Source organism: Hibiscus syriacus, unplaced genomic scaffold, assembly GCF_006381635.1.
Source record: "Hibiscus syriacus cultivar Baekdansim isolate YM2019G1 unplaced genomic scaffold, ASM638163v2 tig00110346_pilon, whole genome shotgun sequence".
In the NCBI taxonomy this organism is placed as follows: Eukaryota; Viridiplantae; Streptophyta; class Magnoliopsida; order Malvales; family Malvaceae; genus Hibiscus; species Hibiscus syriacus.
Genome location: NW_024062697.1, coordinates 1,216,292 through 1,238,559, shown reverse-complemented (window position 1 = coordinate 1,238,559; position 22,268 = coordinate 1,216,292). Strand labels below are relative to the sequence as shown.

Sequence of the window (22,268 nt, the reverse complement as noted above, 5' to 3'; positions counted from 1 at the left end):
TGAAGAGAATAGCACACATCTGAGGACAGTTTTGCAAAATTTTAAGAGATAAGAAGCTTTATGCCAAGCTGTCCAAATGTGAGTTTTGGCTAAATGAAGTAATTTTCTTGGAGAATGTGATCTCTTTAGATGGGATTAGGGTAGACCCTCACAAGATAAAGGCTATAATGGACTGAGAAGTTCCAAAGAATGTGTCTGAAGTTCAGAGTTTCCTTAAACTTGCTGGTTATTATCGAAGATTCGTTAAGAATTTTTTGATGATAGTGCTTTAACAAAACTGATGAGAAAGAACATAACATTTGTCTGGACTTCGAAGTGTCAAGAAAGTTTTGAAGTTTTAAAGAGAATTTTGACAGAAGCTCCTGTATTGGTTCAACCTGAATATAGCAAGAATTTTGTAGTATACAATGACGCGCCCCATAACGGGTTGGGATGTATATTAATGCAAGAAAGGAAGGTGGTAGCGTACGCATCAAGACAGTTGAAACCACATGAAAAGAATTACCCTACTCATGAATTGGAAATGGTTGCAGTAGTGTTCGCTCTTAATATTTGGCGTCACTGCCTGTATGGAGAACGTTGTTACTTGTATACTGATCATAAGAGCTTAAAGTATCTGATGACTTAAAAAGAGCTTAATTTGAGACAAAGAAGATGGGTGGAGTACTTAAAAGATTATGATGTCATAATTGACTTTTATCCAGGAAAAGCTAACATGGTAGCATATACTTTGAGTAAAAAAACGTCTGTAGCTTTACGAGCTATGGATGCAAGGTTATCCTTAAATGAAGATGGTGGTCAATGTGCAGAGTTAAAGCTTAAACCGGCATGGTTGGATCAAATTAGAGAATTACAAAGTAAAGATGAATTGTGTTTGAAAAGAGTAGAGCAAGTAAAGAATAGAGAGAATAAGAAGTTTGAGGTTAAGTCAGATGGAAATTTGTATTATAAAGGAAGAATTGTGATACCAGAAGATGAGTAATTGAAGAAAGATATATTGAAAGAGGCTCATTGTAGTCCATTGACGATGCACCTGGGTGGAACCAAAATGTACATGGATTTGAAGAATCGGTTTTGCTGGCCAGGGATGAAAAGAAGTATTACTGAATTTGTGTCTAAATGTTTAACATGTCAACAAGTCAAAACCGAGCATCAAGTTCCGTCAGGATTATCGCAACCACTTTCCATTCCTCAATGGAAAGTGGAAAAATGTAAAGATGAATTTTGTTTTGGGGTTACCTATGACTCCGAGCAAAAGAGATGCAATTTGGGTAATTGTTGATCGTTTGACCAAGTCATCACATTTCCTCCCTGTCAGAACTGATTTCTCTATGGAAAAGTATGTGGATCTGTATATTAGAGAAATTATTAGATTGAATGGAGTGTCTGTTTCCATAGTTTCTGATCGAAACCCTCAATTCACTTCGAGATTCTAGAAATCTCTGCATGGAGCATTGGGAACTCACTTAAATTTTAGTACATCTTTTAATCCTCAGACTGACAGAAAATCAGAACGGACCATCCAAATCTTGGAAAATATGTTGAGAGCATGTATAATTGAATTCAATGGGTCGTGGGAAAAGTACTTACCACTGGCAGAGTTCGCTTACAATAATAGTTATCAGTCCAGTATTAAGATGGCACCCTATGAGGTGTTATATGGAAGGAAATGTCGTACGCCATTAAACTGGTATGAGCTCAAAGATCGAATCATTCTTGGTCCGGATTTAATTCAAGATGTAGAAGAAAACTTTCAGGAAATTCAGCATAATCTCAAGGTGGCATTTGATCGGAAAAAGTCCTATTCTGACCTGAAAAGAAAAGAAATTAAATTTGGAATTGGAGATAAAGTTTTTTTTGAAGGTATCTCCCTATAAAAAGGTATTACGGTTTGGTCAGAAGAGAAACTTGAGTCCTAGATTCATTGGGCCATATGAGATCGTTAAACGGATAAGACCAGTAGCATATCAGTTAGATTTGCCACCTGAAATTGAGAAAATTCATAACGTCTTCCATGTGTCCATGTTACGGAATTACAGGTCCGATCCCTCCCATATCGTTACACAAGAGCAAATAGAAGTCCAACCTGATTTGACCTATAAAGAAGAACCAGTGCAAATACTGTCTTATGAAGTCAAATAGTTGAGGAATAAAGCGGTTATATTGGTCAAAGTGCTATGGAGAAATCACAATGTAGAGAAAGTCACATGGGAACGTAAAGAGGATATACGACATCAATACCCTCATATGTTCGTGAAATGAAAATTCGGGGATGAATTTTCTTAAGGGGGAGATTTGTAACATCCTCAATATCGGGTTAGTGACCAAATTGTGAGATTTTAAAATTCAGTAACCAAATTAGATAAATTGAAAGTTCAACTACTTAATTGAAATATTTTATATAGGATGGTTTAACAAGGAATGAGGAATTATAAGGGTAAATGGGTCATTGAGCAAGTGAAATAATTTAATATTAGTTGTGGATATTTATTAACCCATGTGGAGCATATGTTTGGGAAAAACAAAGTGTCCAGACTTCTCTTCTCCAACTTTCTTCTTCTCCAACGGTGAAGCTTCATAGCTAAGGTAAGTTTGATTTCTTTTGGTTAACCCTTAAGGTTCAAGCATTGTTTTGGTTAATGAAGCTGTAAGAAAGATAATGGAGATAAAAAGGGACATAGAAACTCAAAGAGTTGTAAGTTATGGAGGATTAAAGACAAGAAGTGGATAAGTGAAATTTTGAATAAGAGTATATAAATGAAATTAGAAGCTGAATTTGACTTGTCATAGTTATGAATAAGAAGTTATAAGTGTTAGAAATGAGTTTGGATTACATGGAAAATTTAGTAAATTTCTTAGTTTCATAAATTGGAATGTGATGTTCAAGTTTATAAGGTGTTAAGAAGTTAAAGGATAGTTAAAATGGTTGTTGTTGAGTTTGGTGGTAGGAAAGGGGCTTTAGTATGGAATTTTTGCTGGAATGTTGATGATTTTACAGGTGAAATGGCTTGTTCTGGGCAAGGGGTACCGATACCATGTAGGTTCTTATAACGTTAGCAGTAATTATTAGAACAATTCTAATATTACAAATAATGAGTGACATCTAGCAATATATCATTGTCACCTGACTTACAAGAAAATATGATTCGACATATCATCTCGGTGATTAACTCTTTTATGTATTACATCCTTATGTCCTTTATATCTAGAATAGGCACAAGTCTTGGAATAGTCACACTTGTATAGCCCATCTACTGTTTCTTGATATCTAGAGTAGACTTTAATTAATGAATAGTTTGTGATATCTCATATCAACTTATTCGAGCATGGCCATGCGTTTCTAGTCTCACTCAATCAAGTGGCCTATGATATATATTTACTATTATGTAGGAAGGACAAATCATATCTTAATCATACACACCCACTACATATATTGAGATATATTCAATAACAGTCTTTATAGAGCAACCAGTTACGGAGCTTGTTTAATTGCATCAAAACATACAACAATATATGTTGGGATAGTATTGATCTCAAGTCTGAGTATCATACATATAGTTATCACAATTAGCAAGTTATGACTGTCACATAATAATCCAAGACATATGCTCATGGTGTGTCAATCCAATACATTGTTCTCTAATAATGTAATCATGTATCAATTCTGACATCTCTATGTCAATGACAACTCATTGTCATCAATCAATAACATGTTAGTCTTAAGCATATTATTATTGTTCATGGCCATAATAATACTTGACTAGGGATCTTTTAATAATAACAATTATATCATTATATGGCCTTTATTATCTTCCATATTATGTTAAACACATATATATATAACTGAAAATAATAGCGACAATGTCTTTATTCAATAAAATTGGTAAATGAAAGTATTATTACAATCATTATATGATTGGTCTTTGGACATACTCTAATATATCCTTCGCTAATAAAATAAATAACTAATAAAAACATTTTGAATTTTAAATATCTACCCTGAACAACACTTACATCCCTCACTACCCCATCTATGCCTATTTCTTGGAATAAATGAGGAGGATCCAATTCAACCACCCAATAAGGTTTAAAGATCTAAAAGGTCTTTATATGAACTTTTTATGAGTGAAAAATAAATTAATCAACTTCTTTCGCTAAACATTTGATTGATTTATTTTGTTAATGGAAGTTATCATTAAGAGATGATAATAGAAAAAATCAAAACGAACTTTTTCTTTAATTCATAAAATTTAATTATTTCTTACCCTTTAATTTTTAAATTGTCAATTAGTTTATGCTTTTTTAATTAAGTACATATGTAAATTTTTTATCAATGTTAATATAAAAATAATATAAATTATATAATAATATATATATAAATATAATAGTTCTGATTATTTCTAAAATTTTATTTTTTATTATAAATTGAAAATATTTAAAGATACTTATCTATATTATATTCTTTTATTAAAATCAATTATCATATCAATATTCTAGTACAAGGGGAACAAATCGTCGTTTTTTCCACATGTAAGGGCGATTTTGAGAAGAGATTGGCAGGTGAGGTTTACACAGGTACCACAAAAGTGCAATGTTGTTGCTGATGGGTTGGCTAAGTTGTTGCATCACCTGTAGGGATAGGGACGTGCTATTTTCACGAACCACTAGATTGTGTACCAAATGTCTACAAGGAAGAAAGTTGCTCGAGTCGTAGTGATGGTCTTGGGTCAGGACATTAGCCTGATGCCTTTCCGTTTCATACCAAAAAAATATTATTTTGTTATCAACAAACCAATAAAACATCACAAATCAATAAAATTATCAAGCCTGAATAAAAAAAGTTATTATCAACTTCAAAAGTACGTTTTTATTAAAAAAGTTCTACAAACGCTTATTAGATCTGTTGAAGATACTAAACAATTTAATAATATAAATCTTAGATGAATACATCTCGATCAAATGAGTGGCAAATATTAAACATATTTTTATCATATAATTGATGTTTCTATAAGTTTAGATTGAATTTTCATTTATAGATATTGAAACTTCATAAAACCCTAAAAACTTAGTTTTCTTTCATTTGTGTGCCGCTCATTTCTTTTCTTTTTCTTTTTTATTGATCGGTCATGGCACCAACTTTAATGTTGTTAGCCGAACGCCAATATTCTTTATTTTATTTTTCTTTTCTATATTGTATCTTAATTTTTTTTTCAATAATTATCCTTGTATTGCACGTTTTCATCTGCCTTCATGACACATTTTCTTATGTTCTTTGGCATATTTTTAAGTTCTTTGGTCTTTTTTTATTTATCCTTTGCTAAGGGTTGATTTAACATCGCAACGACTGATCAAGATGTTGTTTATCTAATATCTTGTGATCTTCCCTGCTTTGGACCCTCGGATTCGATTTGGATACTCGATTTGAAATTCATTGATAACTTTTCACATCGCTCAAGTCTAATTTGCGGTTTATCGCTGGTTTTTCATTAGCTTGATCCTCTTTTGTTGTTCGTTTACCGATGCAATCAAATATGTTTGTATCTATCTTTGTTCAAGTTTATTGGTTAGATTTAATCTTTCCTTGTATGGTTATTGTAAAAGTTACTAGTTTTGTTTCAATGATTATAATTTTTTTCCCTAATTATGTGCTTAATTTAAGATTGTGGTTGTAAATTTTTATTATAATTTGAGATATTTTCTAATTTAAATAAAATTAATTGTTTCTATAAAAAAATTGAACTTTCGTATAATGGAGCTGCCTACCGATGTTAAATGTAACTTTTACAAAATAATAATAATAATAATAAAGATAATTAAAATAATATCTTTATATTTTTACTATCTTTATTTTTTTAATAAAATAAAATAATTATTTTAAATCAAGTCGTGTTATATTATAGCTTCATAATTCAAATCGAATTTAATTTGGAAAATTCAGATAAGTCAAAATAAATTATAACATTAAAACTTCAATTAGAAAATCACATGTCAAATCAAATTATATTCAAATAAAATCTTAAATTTTCAAATCTACTAAAAATCCAACACCGTCCTCTAAAATCTTTAATGGAAATAATTAGAAACTTTTTATTTCTTAAAGCCAATTGAACTTTTAATCTTTTAGAAGCAGCTTCATAAACCCTAAACATAATTGAATCCATTTATCAATTCAAGGATTCAAAACTTAACTGATTTTTACTCTTATTCTACATAAATATATATTTTGCTTTGAGTTTTACCAAATGCCACCAAACATCTGGGCATTGTGCACTACAAGTTCCCAGCCCTGGACTTTTAAACTTGTGAATCCACCCACAGAGCCCAGCACAACCCACTCTTACTCGTTAATTTCAACTCAATTCAGCATTCAACATTGATTCATCTGTATATTTATAAAGCTTATCTAAACTAAAATTTAAAAAAACTTTAAAATCCACAAAAACCAAAAACTAATAGAAGGTGTTGTAATATCCAGCCAAGGTCATGCCATCCTCAATTCATAGCATATTTCTGGGTCCAAGAGTGGGCAGTGGTCTCATATTTGGCTCTATCAGTCTTGAACATGTGAGCAATCTCGGGCACCAGAGGATCCTCCGGATTTGGATCTGTAAGCAGTGAGCATATAGACAAAAGCACCTGCACAACTTACACCACTTTAAAATAACATTCCACACCACAACAATCCTTATAAAATAGGAATAAGATGGTGTCTGGTTACAATGATATATTAGAGTGTCGCACCTTGGATATGGTGAGGGCAGGACTCCATTGCTCCTTGAGAATGTCAAGACAGATGCTTCCGTTGCTGTTGATATTAGGATGGAAAACCTTTGTCTGGAAAGAAACCTACAATCATGAAAACAACACAGAATCCACAAGAATCACCTACTTTTTCGAGTCAATAGGTAATAAATCAAATCAAGTCCAAGAAATAAAATATAGCATATAAAATGACAGCAAAGGATTTAAGCAACTCGTACAAAAGCTCGCTATGTAGGATATAGCTGTGTACTTTGTATTTAGTATTTTACTTTGAATTAAACTTGTATTTTAAATTTATCCAAGTAGAAGGTAAGATACTTATCTGTTTAGATATGAAAGTAAACACCTAGCAGGACTCGTGTTGTAAATCCTAGTAAGACTCAATGTTGTAACTCAGCCTATTTTAATAGGCCTGTTTTATTTGTTCATTCGAATAACAAAGGAATAGAAGAGAAAAAAACTCTACCTTCCAGTAAATTCTCTCATCTTTTCAGTAAATTCACATGCTAATACATGTCAAAAACACCCTTGGGGCTAGTTCAGAATAGCTGTTGCAAAAAGGTTGGGTTGGAAAAAGTACGTTTAAACAGAATGGTGAAAAATGCGATTATGAAAACTTACAAGTAATTGGCATTGCTACAAAATAGTTTTGTAAAGGATTGAAATGGGAGAGAAGTAAGATAATAAAAGTTCAAATATAGGAGGATAATAAAACCATTTCATCAAAAAGCCACAAAAGTACCTTTAGTTCATCAGTTTGGTTTATCAAACCATGATCTTACAATCAGAAACCAAAATGTGTTACCTATTTAGAATTGCATTTGCTGTAATAAACAACTTTTGATCTTAAAAGTTATGCCACCGGCAACGTTAAACAAAGCTTAAAACTCTTAAAGGGAAACAATGTTAGAAAACAAAATCTAGCTTTAGCCCCACAATCAGTCATCAAACCAAAATGAAACAAAATTTTCAATTAAAAATAATAATAAAACAGATATCACCAAAAAGAGGAGTTTAACCTTGGGCGGCTTGAAAGGATAGTCTGGGGGGAAGTGAATTGCAACAAGAAACACTCCTCCAGCAAAGGGACTGTCTGCTGGGCCCATTATCGTTGCTTGCCAGTGGAATATATCATCAGCAACAGGGCCTGCACATATACACACACCATTATTTTAAAGAAAATGTTTAATTAATTACAATGAAAAGCCAAAACCTGACCGCATGTGGCCATTATTAAGGTTTCAGTATTATATTAATCAAAAACCCTGTATGAATCTAGACACAATCAGTGACAGATCCAGAAATATGTTTTTGGCGTGGACGCATCACACAAGTGCGTGTGTGTATTAACAACATAAAATTTTTGTATGGGGTGGGGACAAATAAAATTTCAAGATGGACCATCTCTAACTCGTCGAGAACTCGGTGTGTCTCGTCCTTGAACCTATCCTCCATGGACTCCAATTTATCAAGGCCGGACTCCGGTGTCCAAGCATAGGGATGTCATGATGAGTTCGCAATAAATGCTTGAGGCGACGGAAGCACACCAAGGGGAGCTGGATCTCGAGGTGGAGAGGCTCAAGGGTGAAGCTCAAGGCATGTTCGAGTGAGACAGTACGTTCACTCATGAAGACGAGGAGAATCTTGATGAGGAACAAGAAGAGAAACTAACAATAGATGAGAGATGGGCTTATTTGATGGAAGGTCTTATTTTCCACACGGAGAGGCTCATCAAGTGACACAATCAGTAAAATAGGTAATTATATGAAGAAAAATCGAATTTCAGGATGGACTCTAACCCACCCTAGTGCCTTAGTGGATCCTCCACTGAACACAATAACCACTAACCAGTATCTCCCTTCTTGAAACAGATTACAACTAACAAATTGTGGTACTATTACTTGCACCCTAGACATGCACCGATATCAGCTATCTTCAATTAAGCAACCAAGTATTTGTAAACCGCATACATATGTATGAATGTATGTATATTAAGTAGTAGGGACATGAATCACCGGGTTTCATTTGATTCAACAAATTCCATCATTTATTGGAAGAAAACAAATTAACGGAGTAGCTAAAACAAGGAAACAAACCAGCACTGCATGAAACGGGAGGGTCCTTCTGCAGATCCTTCAACTCCTTGTTGATTCGCTTTGAAGCCATTATTAAGAAGCCCTCTCTCAAGTCTTAAGCAGACAATAGAAGGATAAACTGCAGTAACATCAAATTGAATGTAACTGAGAATATATAATAATAATATACCTAAATAACAGTCAACCGGGTCAACAACAACTGTTACAAAATTATCAGTAATAAATGTATAAATATATAAACACAGAGGCAAAAACCTTTTGGATTCCCAGAAAAGGCAGTTAATGCAAGTGTAATTACGTTGAGATTGCATTGAAAGAAATTAATGGTGGTTTATGTTCCAGATTTTCTATTGAGCGGTGCATTGAAAGAAATTAATGGTGGTTTCTCTTCCAGATTTTCTAGGCGAGCGAACAAGCAGAGGGCACATAACTTAATCGAACGAACAGATAACAACAACAACAATAAAAATTACAGAGATTAAATTAAAAAGGGAAGCGAATAATAGAAACCCAAAACAGATGCAAAAAAAGAAAGAAAATTGATGATAAAACGAAAGAAGTTAGTAGAAAAAGCAGAAGATAGAAAGAGGTACCTTGGACTTGGAGGTGAGAATTGGGAACGAAAGAATCTGATTATTAGGTTACTTTTCTCGTACATTACGTAGCGGAAGGAAAATATTTGGGCATTCCCCTGAATATAAAGAGGAGGCATTGGGGGCGGTGATTCTCTGCCACGCGGCCCTCTTATATTATTATCTTTTGTAATGTGAAATGAATTCGATTTAACCCAGAATTTATATACACAAAAGGTAAAACTTTGAGAATAGGACAAAGAGTAAGTAGATGAGAGCAGTTGTTTATCTTTATATAAACATGGGTTGCCATTGAAATGCATGAGATTTCAACCATAAAATAGAATAAAGTTAAAAACTTGGGTCGGTTTTTGTTTGTTGTTATATGTTGAAAGTCAGCGCAGATAGTTTGGGTTAGTGTCCTACCATTACCCTCAACAGCAAGTGTCATTGCCAGCCAAGGCGCCTGCAATTTCATCACATATTCCTCCTCTCTCCGTGGTTGCTTCCCCCTCTAGTTTCCTCTCTAAATACCTTAATCTAACATCAACCTAGACACACACACACAAAAAAAAAAACCGTTCCTTTTTCATCTCTTTTCGCCCCGTAATTACATTACTTCTCGTTTGCTGTTGGAAGCTAGCTTGACTCATCAAGCCTCTCCTTTTATTTTGGCTGTTTTACTTCTACTGGGTTTAGGAGGTACTCTTAAAAAAATCCCTGCTTTGTTGTTGATTTGATGTTCATGCTTCTGCTTTTCTTTTTTGGATTTGGTATTTGTTCTTTGAGATCGAAAAGTCAACTTTTCTTATTTGATTGATGCCCTTGAGTAGATGAAGCCGTTGAATGTTGATAGTTCCGCAAATACCCGTCGTTTATCTTTTAATTGTATTCCTGGTGTGATGCAATGAACTGGTTCAATTGATTAGTTTTTTTTTTTAATGTTTGTATGGGCAGTCTAACTCTAACCTGTCCTCAGTGATCACTGGAAATGGGAGGTGTATCTGGAAAGCTTGAATCACCCGAGACAAAACTGGAAGCTAAGATGGTTGAAGCTATGCAGCGCAGGGCTTCTAAAGGAACTGCAATCAAATCCTTTAACAGCGTCATCTTAAAATTCCCTAAAATTGATGACAGCTTAAGGAACTGCAGAGCTATTTTTGAGCAGTTTGGTAAGTGAGTGATATCATGGCTGTTGCAGTGATTCGAATGATGAAATTTTTAGCAATCGATTGTTTATTTACGCCATCGAATTCGGTCTTAAAACACCCTTTTTCATTGTTGTTCGTAATACATTGAGGAACATGTTTGCTTCCATTGATTAATTTTGCAGATGAGGACTCGAATGGAGCAATAGACCATGAAGAGCTGAAAAAATGTTTGCACAAGCTTGGAGTTTGTATCACAGAGGAGGAGATAAATGATCTGTTCAAGGCATGCGATATCAACCAGGATATGGGGATCAAATTCAACGAGTTCATCGTTCTTCTTTGCCTAGTATATCTTCTCAAGGACAATGCTACCGAATCCGAAGCCGTATCCTTGATTTTCACTGTGTTTGTTTTGTCTTTGAGGTGGTGTCAGGTGTGTTTCATCATATATCCCACATGCCATTGCCTTGGTGATGGCATGGAATTTAGTTTGTGTGTCAGGTTAAAATGTCTGTAAATTTTGCCATGTTTTAAGAACAGAACCAATGGCATTCACCCGTGTTAATGTGTTCCATGACAATGAAGTAAGAAATCGAGAATGGGAGTGCCGAATTTGGAGGCGACATTCCAAAGATTGGTAGATGCATTTGTGTTGCTGGACAAGAACAAGGATGGCTATGTTAGCAAGAATGAGATGGTTCAAGCTATAAATGAATATGGGGAGCATTCCAGTGGACCAATAGCCACCAAAAGATTTGGTTAGCTCTCTCTTTCTGTTAACTACAACATCTATTTTCGCTATTTCAACGATAAAAAATTAATATAAAACTTTTACTTTTACATTGTATAACTGGATTCATGATTCAATTACACCGTGTAAAACTTTTTTAATTTTATACGTTTTAGGACCATGAGAGAAATTAAAGGCTGAGATTAATAGCAGAAATAAGAAGATATTAATTGAAAAAAAAAACAAGAGTTAATCTCCGCCTTTGATTTCTCTCAGTCTAATGATCCTAAAAAAGTGTAAATTTTAGTTTTTCACGGTGTAAGTAAATCCTAACCCATATATATATATATATGTGTGTGAAAATAATGTAGCAAGTAACTCAAATTCACATGCTAACATGTGCGTCTCGGTGTTTAATTTACTTTGCATTGACAAGTTATGCAGAAAATAACATTGTTTAGAAGGCAATGAGTCGGTTGTGTCAGCGTAGATTGAGGAATGAACTTTAGAAAAATAAACAGACACAAGAGAAGATCGCAGTTGCAGTGCATCTAAGATTCATTAAATAAGTTAGCAGAGAGGGATGGTTTATGTGATTGATATTGAATTTGTGTTGCAGAAGAGATGGACTGGGATAAAATGGAGCGGTGAGTTTCAAGGAATTTCTCTTTGCATTCACAACTTGGGCTGGAATTGAAGACGTCGGAGACGACGAAGAATAGACACAAATAATAATAAGATCTCAATCAATTTCACTTATCTTTGTTAGTTGTGCTATGAATCTATCACTAATTGCTACCAGTCAAGCCAACCCTAGTGTTTTTGTTCCTTTGAGGTCTTTTTTTTTCAAAGTAAAATAATAATTATTTAAATAGTAATGCTTATTAGGAGTATAATTTATAAGGGAAATTATCTATTTGGTATCTATTGATTTTCGTATCTGTTTTGATCATTCATTTTTTTTAAAAATTATATCTAATATCACGTTTTGTTTCTATTTAAGTACTTATTTATTAAGTTTGACTATAAACTAAATGAGAATAATAAAGTGAAATTATAACACCCTAATCTAGTCCGACTCAAAGGCCGATGAATTAAAATGTCACACGGGACCACCGAAGTGACTAACTCAAAATTTTTCTTTAAAAATTGATTGTAAAACATCTGACAAAAATCCATCCATAGTAAAATAAAATAAAACATAGAAATAAATTTTTGGAAATACATGGAACCCCCAAAATATCCAAATCAATAACAAATGCCCAGTTTAAAACAAAATAGAGTTACATCTGAATATAAATTGGTCTACAATAGTATATGGCCTCTAATACAAACGAAGACGTGAAGCCTCGGCTATGTTGGAATATATGGTGATGACAACGCTCATTAATTGGTCGCCTATGAACTTGCGCACGGAAACACATTCTATATGCCGAGCTTACGAGCTCAGTTTCACAATAATAATTGTATTGTACTACATGCATTCACTAAATAAGCTGCCTGGTGACATAAGTATGAATACATGCAAAATGCTAATATGAACAACCGAGTAGGCATCATGGTGTGGCTGAGGGTTCTGCATCTCAGATCTCACACACTCCTCTAGCTTTCCTAGAAATACCCTCGGGTATTTGGGGTGAGATCCGAAACTGCATCAGAAACATACACCTGATCGACTTACTCCGTCGAGTCTTGGGGTATCTGCACCTAGTCAGCAACTAAAATCCCTTGGCACTGACTAGGCTATCCAACTGAACTGTTGTATTATGCTAAAGAGACTCGAGTGTCTTCACTGTTTCTCGAGCATCAAACAAGGCTAGTTTTATGTAACCCTAGCTGCTACTGTTTTTAGCTGTTATGAAATTAATTACAGTTCTCAGTTGTAGTTTTATCTGTTGTCATTCTGAATTTATTATGTAACACACATTTTCCGTATACGTTTCCGCACACAAGTCATAGGTGTTACATGACTTTTAAAAACTTTCACCCATTTGTAAAAGCCATAAATTTTTGTTTCGAAATTTAAAACAAAACATTTTAGTACAACAATAAAACAGTCTTTGAAACATATTACCAAAAATTATCACTTTAAATAAATTCCATAGCATTTTTCTAAATTTTGATTACATGCCAACAATTTTCAAAATAAATAGGATTGTTCTACTGTTACTGATGAGAGTCAACCTTAGATTGATGGTAGCTGCTATTGCAGCCCTTACCCGGCTAGTCCTTGCTTTTACCTACGCGTGAAATCAACACACGATAGGTATTTTCTTAGGCCATCTCCAGCCCTCATCTCTACTCTAAAGCTGAAATAATAATTCATCTCCAACACTATCTCTACATTACCACCAACTCTACTTTACTCACAATATTTAACTATTATAATATTGTTTTTGAAAATATAAAATAAAACATATACATTTATAAAAAATAAGATAAAAAGCATAAATAAAACATTCATAAATAACATTGCGAAAATACAAATAAATAAGAAAATTACAATTAATAATAATAATGCGAAAAATATAAGTTACATGATTATTTATTTTAATTCTTCGAATTAGAATATTCATTCCACAAATACTCAATTAGTGCATTTCGTAGAGCAAAATTAGTATGTTTATTCATATAATTTCAAAGTATTTTTTTTATCTATCTTGCAATTTAATCATAAAACAAAAACCAAAAATCATAAAAAAAACTTTTTTGTAGAGTTGCTACAGTAACACGCTACATGTAGCATGAAGCTAATAGCCACGCCAAAGTAGAGAAGGAAAGTGCAGCGCTGGAGTAATAAAAGTGGAGATTCAACTCCACTCCAGCGCAGCGCTGGAGTTGCTCTTAGTGAGACATAATATTATAAAGAAATTGTAATTTATACATAAATATATCTTGGCTATTTAATGACGAACTAAATCGCATACTACATAAGGATCAGATAAATTCTTTTTAGTTAAACCAGATTTCTTTCATACAATCATCAAAATTATTCGTAGTATGCCCAACATACCTATCATTCTGTATATTTTTCCCAGTTATTATTTATTTACCCTATATACGTTAAATGAGAAAGTAATGTACATGTATTGCACTAAAGTGCCAAATGGTCATTTATCTTTTATAATTACATCGAGTGGCACCTTACATGCCGTTAATACACCGTTATGTATTTTCATTTGGGGCATCCTTTCAAGCTGATAATGCACCGTTCTTCATCTAACTTGTATTAGTGGCACCTTTCTGCCAAAAATGCACCGTTAGATATTTAACTTGTATTAGTGGCACCTTTCTACCAAGAACACATCATTTTCATCTAACTTGCATTAGTAGCACCTTTTTGCAAAAAATGCACCGCTAGGCATTTAAAAGGGGTTGCACATATAGTGCCTATACGGTCGTTCATCAACATATGATAAATTCCGTGGGTTGCACGCATAGTGCCTATACGGTTGTTCATTAACATATGATGAATTCTGTGGGTTGCACACATGCATAGTGCCTATATGGTCGTTTATCAAGATATGATGAATTTTTTAGGTTGCACACATAATGCCTATATGGTCGTTCATCAACATATGATGAATTCTGTTGGTTGCAAACATAGTGCATATACGGTCGTTCATCAACATACGATGAATTCCGTGGGTTGCACATATAGTGCCTATACGGTCGGTCATCAACATATGATGAATTCCGTGGGTTGCACACATAGTGCCTATATGGTCGTTCATCAACATATGATGAATTCCTTGGGTTACACACATAGTGCCTATACGGTCGTTCATCAACATATGATGAATTCTATGGGTTGCACACATAGTGCCTATACGGTCGTTCATCAACATATGATGAATTTTGTAGGTTGCAAACATAGTGCCTATACGGTCATTCATCAATATATGATTATTCTGTGGGTTGCACGCATAGTGCCTATACAGTCGTTCATCAACATATGATGAATTCCGTGGATTGCACATATAGTGTCTATATGGTCGTTCATCAACATATGATGAATTCTGTGGGTTCCACACATAGTGCCTATACGGTCGTTCATCAACATATGATGAATTTTGTGGTTGTATACATAGTGCCTATATGATCGTTTATCAACATATGATGAATTCCGTGGGTTGCACACATAATGCCTATAGTACACTTAGTACTGATGTAACAATGCAACTTATGCATTTAACCACATGAAATCTATAACTCTTAATGTACATATAAATGCACTCACCTGGTATGCCTCGTTCGCATGCTTTAAGGATGTCCCACTATTTGGCAACTTTATCTTTGCCCTTATTCTTGCTTGACTCGGGAGCTTGGTTACGATCTACACATGCATCCATTAAGTACACATAACATACACTTGTTAATATACTCTCTAACATTTATACTTTTAATAATACTTAAAAGTACTATTACATTCAATTTCTATCAAAATTTGTCCTATTTTAATTTTCTAAACTCAATAGTATCAGTACCCCTACTATGGTATCGATACTTCTATACTTTGGTACCGATACTCCCCTGCAGTATCAATACCATTTTTGTATTCTGTAATTAATGGTATCGATACCTTCCTCATAGTATCGATATGAGGAAAGTATCGATACCCACCTTAGTATCGATACTTATTGCATCGATACTGTTCAGTTGATTTCCTCAAATTTAAACCTATCATATCATACTATTCTTCCAATACCGATACCCTCACCCAGATTTTCCAATATTTAGCTCGATTTTTACTAAATTTTCATTTAAAACTCTTACTTTTACCTCAAACAATGCCCTTAAACTTAACATCACTTAAACCAACTAGCTTTCCTCTATTTAGCTTCTTATAACATCTAAATTCTCCAATGAACATCTCAAACTAAGAATCATACTACTTTTTTCTAACATGTTTTTAATCACATCAAGGCTTCTAATCTCTTATTTACTTCTTTGACAAGTCAAATATACTTGTAAACATCAATAAAAACTCATATTTCAATAAATCACTCAAAAACCCATTTTCTTCAGTCTAAAATAAAACATCCATTTCTTAGTTTTAATCTTCTTTAACCATTGTTTAAGCTTACACATCACTTAAGGTTTCAAGAACAAACCCAAAAAGAAAGGAAAACCAACGTTAAAGAACCCTTACCTTAGCTATGGAGGGCATGGGACTAGAAGGAAGAAAAAGAGAACTTAGCTTGTTCTCACATTTTCCCCCTTTTTAAATTACCCTAATTAAATTTTATATCTATTTCCCTTTAAAGTACGAAAATATCCTTTTATTCTTCCATTCTTACTAATTGATCTTAATCAAAAATTCTAAATCATTTTCTTATACTTTACCATTTATTCAATTTAATCCTCCAAAATTTTAAATCTTTTTAATATAGTCATTGACCTGATATTTGGGGTATTACAATTCTCTCCCCTTAAGAAAAATTCGTCATTGAATTTAAAGACTTTATGCTTTTACCACAACACTTTACTAGAGGAATCGTCTTGTTACGCTATTTCTTGATTTCTCGAGTCTAGATTCCGTATCAGTTCTTTTTTATAATTCAAATCTAATCGAATCTCTATTTCCCCCAATGTAAGAACATGCGATGGATCTGATCGGTAATTACTAAGCAACGACACATGAAAAACATTATAGGTCTTGTCCATTTCAGAAGGTAAAGCTAACTTATAAAATCTCATAAAGTCCAATAATTATCGAACTCAGTTCAAACCGCAATACTTGCTTCCAAGGTAATACTTTCAGAAAAACTTTATCACCTTCTTGCTATTCAATATCTTTTCTCTTTAGATTAACATAAGACTTTTGTCAAACGGAAGTATATCTTAAGATTATCTTGTGTATATTTCATTTTATATTCCATTTCTTTCATTAAATCAGGACCAACTAGATTTTGGTCTTTTAACTCAACCAAGTTAATGGTGTTCAACCTTTTCTCCCCTATAAAGCTTCGTATACAACCATCTTGATGTTCGATTAATAACTATTATTATAATCAAATTCTGCTAAAAGAAAATATTTTTCCCATGATCCCTTAAAATCAATTACACATGCCCTCAACATACCTTCCAATATCAGAATAATACGTCAGACACTTTACTATAATTTTCGTGATGGCTCTTTTCAAACCAGGCCACCAAACCGACTCTTTAAATATTGGTATATCTGTTTCCACCTGAATGCATAGTCAACAGACTTAATGCCTAAAAAATAATATCTTTCTAAATTCTTAATCATCAGGAATACAAAGTCTTCCACGATATCACGAACATCCGTCGAACTTAACCTCAAAAGTCCATAATATCTTCATTTTCTACTTACACAATTCTTATCAAGAAATTTTCGTCTTTCCTTTGTAATTCTCTTATCCGATCTAATAAAAACATCGGCTTCATCTTTAATTCAGCTCACAGTGCCATTTTCATTCAACAATAATCGCACATCCATAGTTCGCAAAACTGAAAAAGGTTTATGACCAAGTACCTCTGCAACAACATTGACCTTTCCTTCAATTATCACATCATAATCCTTTAAAGGTTCTATCCATCTTTTCTGTGTCAGGTTCAACTCTTTTAAGTCCACAAGTACTTTAAGCTTTTGTAATTAGAACAACTATATCACCACTCACCATTCAGATAATGACGTCAAATCTTTTAAGGCAAACTCGACTGCTGCCAACTTTAAATCATGAGTAAGGTAATTCCTCGTGTGAGTCTTTAACTTTATCGAGGCATATGCTACAACCTTACTTTTTTTCATAAGCACACTTCGTAAACTATGAGGAGATGCATCAGTAAAAACCACATAATCCTTACCCAACTCAAGTTGTATAAACACTGGTGCCTCTATTAAAATCCTCTTTAGCATTTCAAAACTCTCTTGACCCTTCTCCATCCAAAACAAGACACATATTTCTTTAAAAACTTGGTTAGCAGCAAAGCTAACATCGAAAAGTCCTTCACTAACCTTTGATAGTAACCAGCAAGCCCCAAAGAAATCCGAACTTCAAGATCATTCTTTGGCAGTTTCCAATCTACTCCAGCATGAGATTTTCTTAGGATCTACTCTTGTACCTTATGTCGAAACAACCTGGCCAAAGAAAGCCATCTCTGTTAACTATAATTTCACATTTGGATAGTTTGTCATACAACTTCTTCTCTCGAAGAGTCTTATTTAACTGTAAAAAAATCCATTCATAATCACATAGATTTGTCTTTCTTTTTCGCTAATAACACAAATACTCCCCAAGATGAAATACTCGGGCTGATAAAACCTTGATCAATCAACTCTTGTAATTGAGCCTTTAAGTCTCTTGACTCGCTTAAGTCATTTGATACGAAATCATAGAAACATTTTCAATACCTTAATAACCATCAAACTTGAATTCCACCTCTCAATCTGGAGGTAACCCAATAAATTCATATGAAAATACATCTATAAATTCTCAAGTTTGTGAAATTATCATACAATTCTACTTTAATTATTTGAGTATCTATCACATTAGCCAGAAAAGCTATATATATATATATCTTTCTGACAACATTTTTTTCACAATCATTGTTGATATCACCTTGAGCGATGATTTTACTTTCTCTCCAAAAACTATAATTTCCATACCCTCTGCATCTTTCTGAACTAATCGTATCTGGAGACAAACAACATAAACATAATATGATATTTACTCATCAAATAATAATTCCATCAAATGTTTACCACTACATCTCACTCGAGATTAAGTTGAATATAATACTTTTATTTTAAAATTTCTTATTTCCTTCTTGAGGTAATCCATGTAACATTTTCCGGATCCACTGAAAATATTCTCGAGAAATTGAAACATTTTTTGTCTCAACTATGAAAGCCTAATTATCCACATCATTTAATAAGAAGACTTGACAACTTTGTAGCAAAACGTCATAGCAGTTAATGCTAAAATTACAATAGTAACCAAATTTACTCTTTTTCCTATAATTACAAACTTGACACTTTTCCAAGTTCTCGAGAATTAATATCGATTCTAAATAATAATTTATTGAAGCATGAAATGGGTAGAAAACCCATTTTCACAATTTACCTTCTAAAAGTAACCTATTAAGTTCATAAAACTTAACATTTATTCTAAAAAAACTCATAATCATTTGATCCACTAATAAATCACCTTTCTATAAGCTTTTAGCGGTCGATGTATTTACCACTTACTCATTTCTTCTTACTCAAATTAACAATACTTTAAACAATTTAATGCTTCACTTAAATATTTCTCAATTATTTAAGCTTAATTAAAGAAACCTCAGAATCATCACTAGATTCAGAAATCTCCTCAGGATCCTCATTCGATTCAACTTCTCTTGTAAATCGTTCAAACTTTTTAATGGATTCCTCAAATGCAAAAATGTCGTTAATCGTTGGGACATTCCTTCACAGAATGTAGGAAAATCCCTAACAACTTCTACCCTTCTATGGCATGATACTGAAGTCATGTCGGATTCTCTTAGGTCGATTTTGATATCGACATTCTTTTCAGTATTATCAACTTTCTTACCTTTGTCCTTAGTTTCCGACATCTATTAGGACATAATAATAATAACACTCAAGTTAGTAAGGAGTGACATCAATCACACTCTAATTGACACCATATCAGTAACTTCGACTATCTAAATGGCATGTGATCATTTTTCTCAATTCAATTAAACTCAGTTTCAGTCGAGAATCAGCTAACCCTGTAGATCTTATACCAATAAATGTAATACCCATTTTCTGTATACGTTTTTGTACACAAGTCATAGGTGTCACATGGCATTTAAAAACTCACACATTTGTAAAAGCCATAAAGTTTTTTTTCAAAATTTTAAAGCAAAACATTTTAGTGCAACAATAAAACAATATTTGAAACATGTTACCAAAAATTATTGCTTTAAATACATTCCAGAGCATTTTTCTAAATTTTGATTACATGCCAATAATTTTCAAAATAAATAGGATTGTCCTACTATTACTGATGAGAGACATCCTTAGATTGATGATAGCTTCTATTACACCCCTTACTCTACTAGTCCTTGCTTTTACCTACGCGTGAAATCAACACACGATAAGTATTTACTTAGTGAGACATAATATTGTAAAGAAACTGTAATTTATACATAAATATATCATGACTATTTAATGACTAACTAAATCGCATACTCGATATGGATCAGATAAATCCTTCTCAGTTAAACCAGATTTCTTTCATACAATCATCGAAATCATTCGTAATATGCCCATCATACCTATCCTTCTGTATATTTTTCCCAATTATTATTTATTTTCCCTATATACATTAAATGAGAAAGTAATGTACATGTATTGCACCAAAGTGCCAAATGGTAATTTATCTTTTATAATTACCTTGAGTGGCACCTTACATGCCATTAATACACCATTATGTATTTTCATTTGTGGCATCCTTTCATGCCAATAATGCACCGTTCTTCATCTAACTTGCATTATTGGCACCTTTCTGCCAAAATGTATCATTAGGTGGTTAACTTGCATTAGTGATACCTTTCTGCCAAGAATGCATCATTTTCATCTAACTTGCATTAGTGGCACCTTTCTACCAAAATACACCATTAGACATTTAAAAGAGGTTGCACACATAGTGCCTATACGGTCGTTCATCAACATATGATGAATTATGTGGCACATAGTGCCTATACGGTCGTTCATCAACATATGATGAATTTTGTGGGTTGCACACATTGTGCCTATACAGTCGTTCATCAACATATGATGAATTTTGTGGGATGCACATATAGTGCCTATACGGTCGTTCATCAACATATGATGAATTCCGTGGGTTGCACACATAGTTCTTATATGGTCGTTCATCAACATATGATGAATTTCGTTGGTTGCACATATAGTGCCTATATGGTTGTTCATCAACATATGATGAATTCTGTTGGTTGCAAACATAGTGCATATACGGTTGTTCATCAATATATGATGACTTTTGTTGGTTGCAAACATAGTGCCTATACGGTCGTTCATCAACATATGATGAATTTCGTGGGTTATGCACATAGTGTGTATACGGTCGTTCATCAACATATGATGAATTTCGTGGGTTGCACACATAGTGCCTAGACGATCATTTAACAACATATGATTAATTCTGTGGGTTGTACACATAGTGCCTATACGGTTGTTCAGCAACATATGATGAATTCCATGGGTTGCACACATGGTGCCTATATAGTTGTTCATTAACATATGATAAATTCCGTGGGTTACACACATAGTGCCTATAGTACACTTAGTACAGATGTAGCAATGCAGCATATGCATTTAAGCACATGAAATCTATAACTCTTAATGTACATATAAATGCACTCACCTGGTATGCCTCGTTCGTATGCTTTAAGGATGTTCCTCTATTTGGAAACTTTATCTTTGCCCTTATTCTTGCTTGACTCGGGAGCTTGGTTACGATCTACACAAGCATCCACTAAGTACACACAAGATACCAATGTTAGTATACTCTCTAACATTTATAGTTTTGATAATACTTAAAAGTATTGTTATATTTAATTTCTGCCAAAATTTGTCCTATTTTAATTTTCTAGACTCAATAGTATCGATACCGCTACTTGGTATCGGCATTTCTATTCTATGGTATCGATACTCCCCTGCAGTATCGATACTATTTCTGCATTTTATAATCAATGGTATCGATACCTACCTCAGCATCGATACTAATTGCATCATTATCGATATTGTTCAACTGATTTCCCCAAATTTAAACCTATAGTATCGATACTGTTCTTCCATTACCGATACCCTTACCCAAATTTTCCAATTTTTAGCTTGATTTTTACTAAATTTTTGTTTAAAACTCTTACTTTTACCTCAAACAATACCCTTAAACTTAACATCACTTAACCCAACTAACTTTTC

General features: G+C 33.4%; 1 protein-coding gene and 1 pseudogene across 1 annotated transcript; one reads left to right on the top strand and one right to left on the bottom strand.

Annotated features, from left to right (window-relative positions):
* Window positions 1-6,319: 6,319 nt before the first annotated feature.
* On the bottom strand, window positions 6,320-9,505 carry LOC120120700 (ubiquitin-conjugating enzyme E2-17 kDa-like). The gene is made up of 5 exons (XM_039140255.1): window positions 9,453-9,505; window positions 8,859-8,978; window positions 7,782-7,909; window positions 6,742-6,846; window positions 6,320-6,636 (listed from the first exon to the last, which is right to left on the bottom strand). Exons 2-5 carry the CDS (start codon window positions 8,926-8,928, stop codon window positions 6,493-6,495), a joined length of 447 nt encoding a protein of 148 aa, XP_038996186.1. The 5' UTR covers window positions 8,929-8,978; window positions 9,453-9,505; the 3' UTR covers window positions 6,320-6,492.
* Window positions 9,506-9,981: 476 nt separating this feature from the next.
* Window positions 9,982-12,048, top strand: LOC120120701 (annotated as a pseudogene).
* The last annotated feature ends 10,220 nt before the right edge of the window (window positions 12,049-22,268 follow it).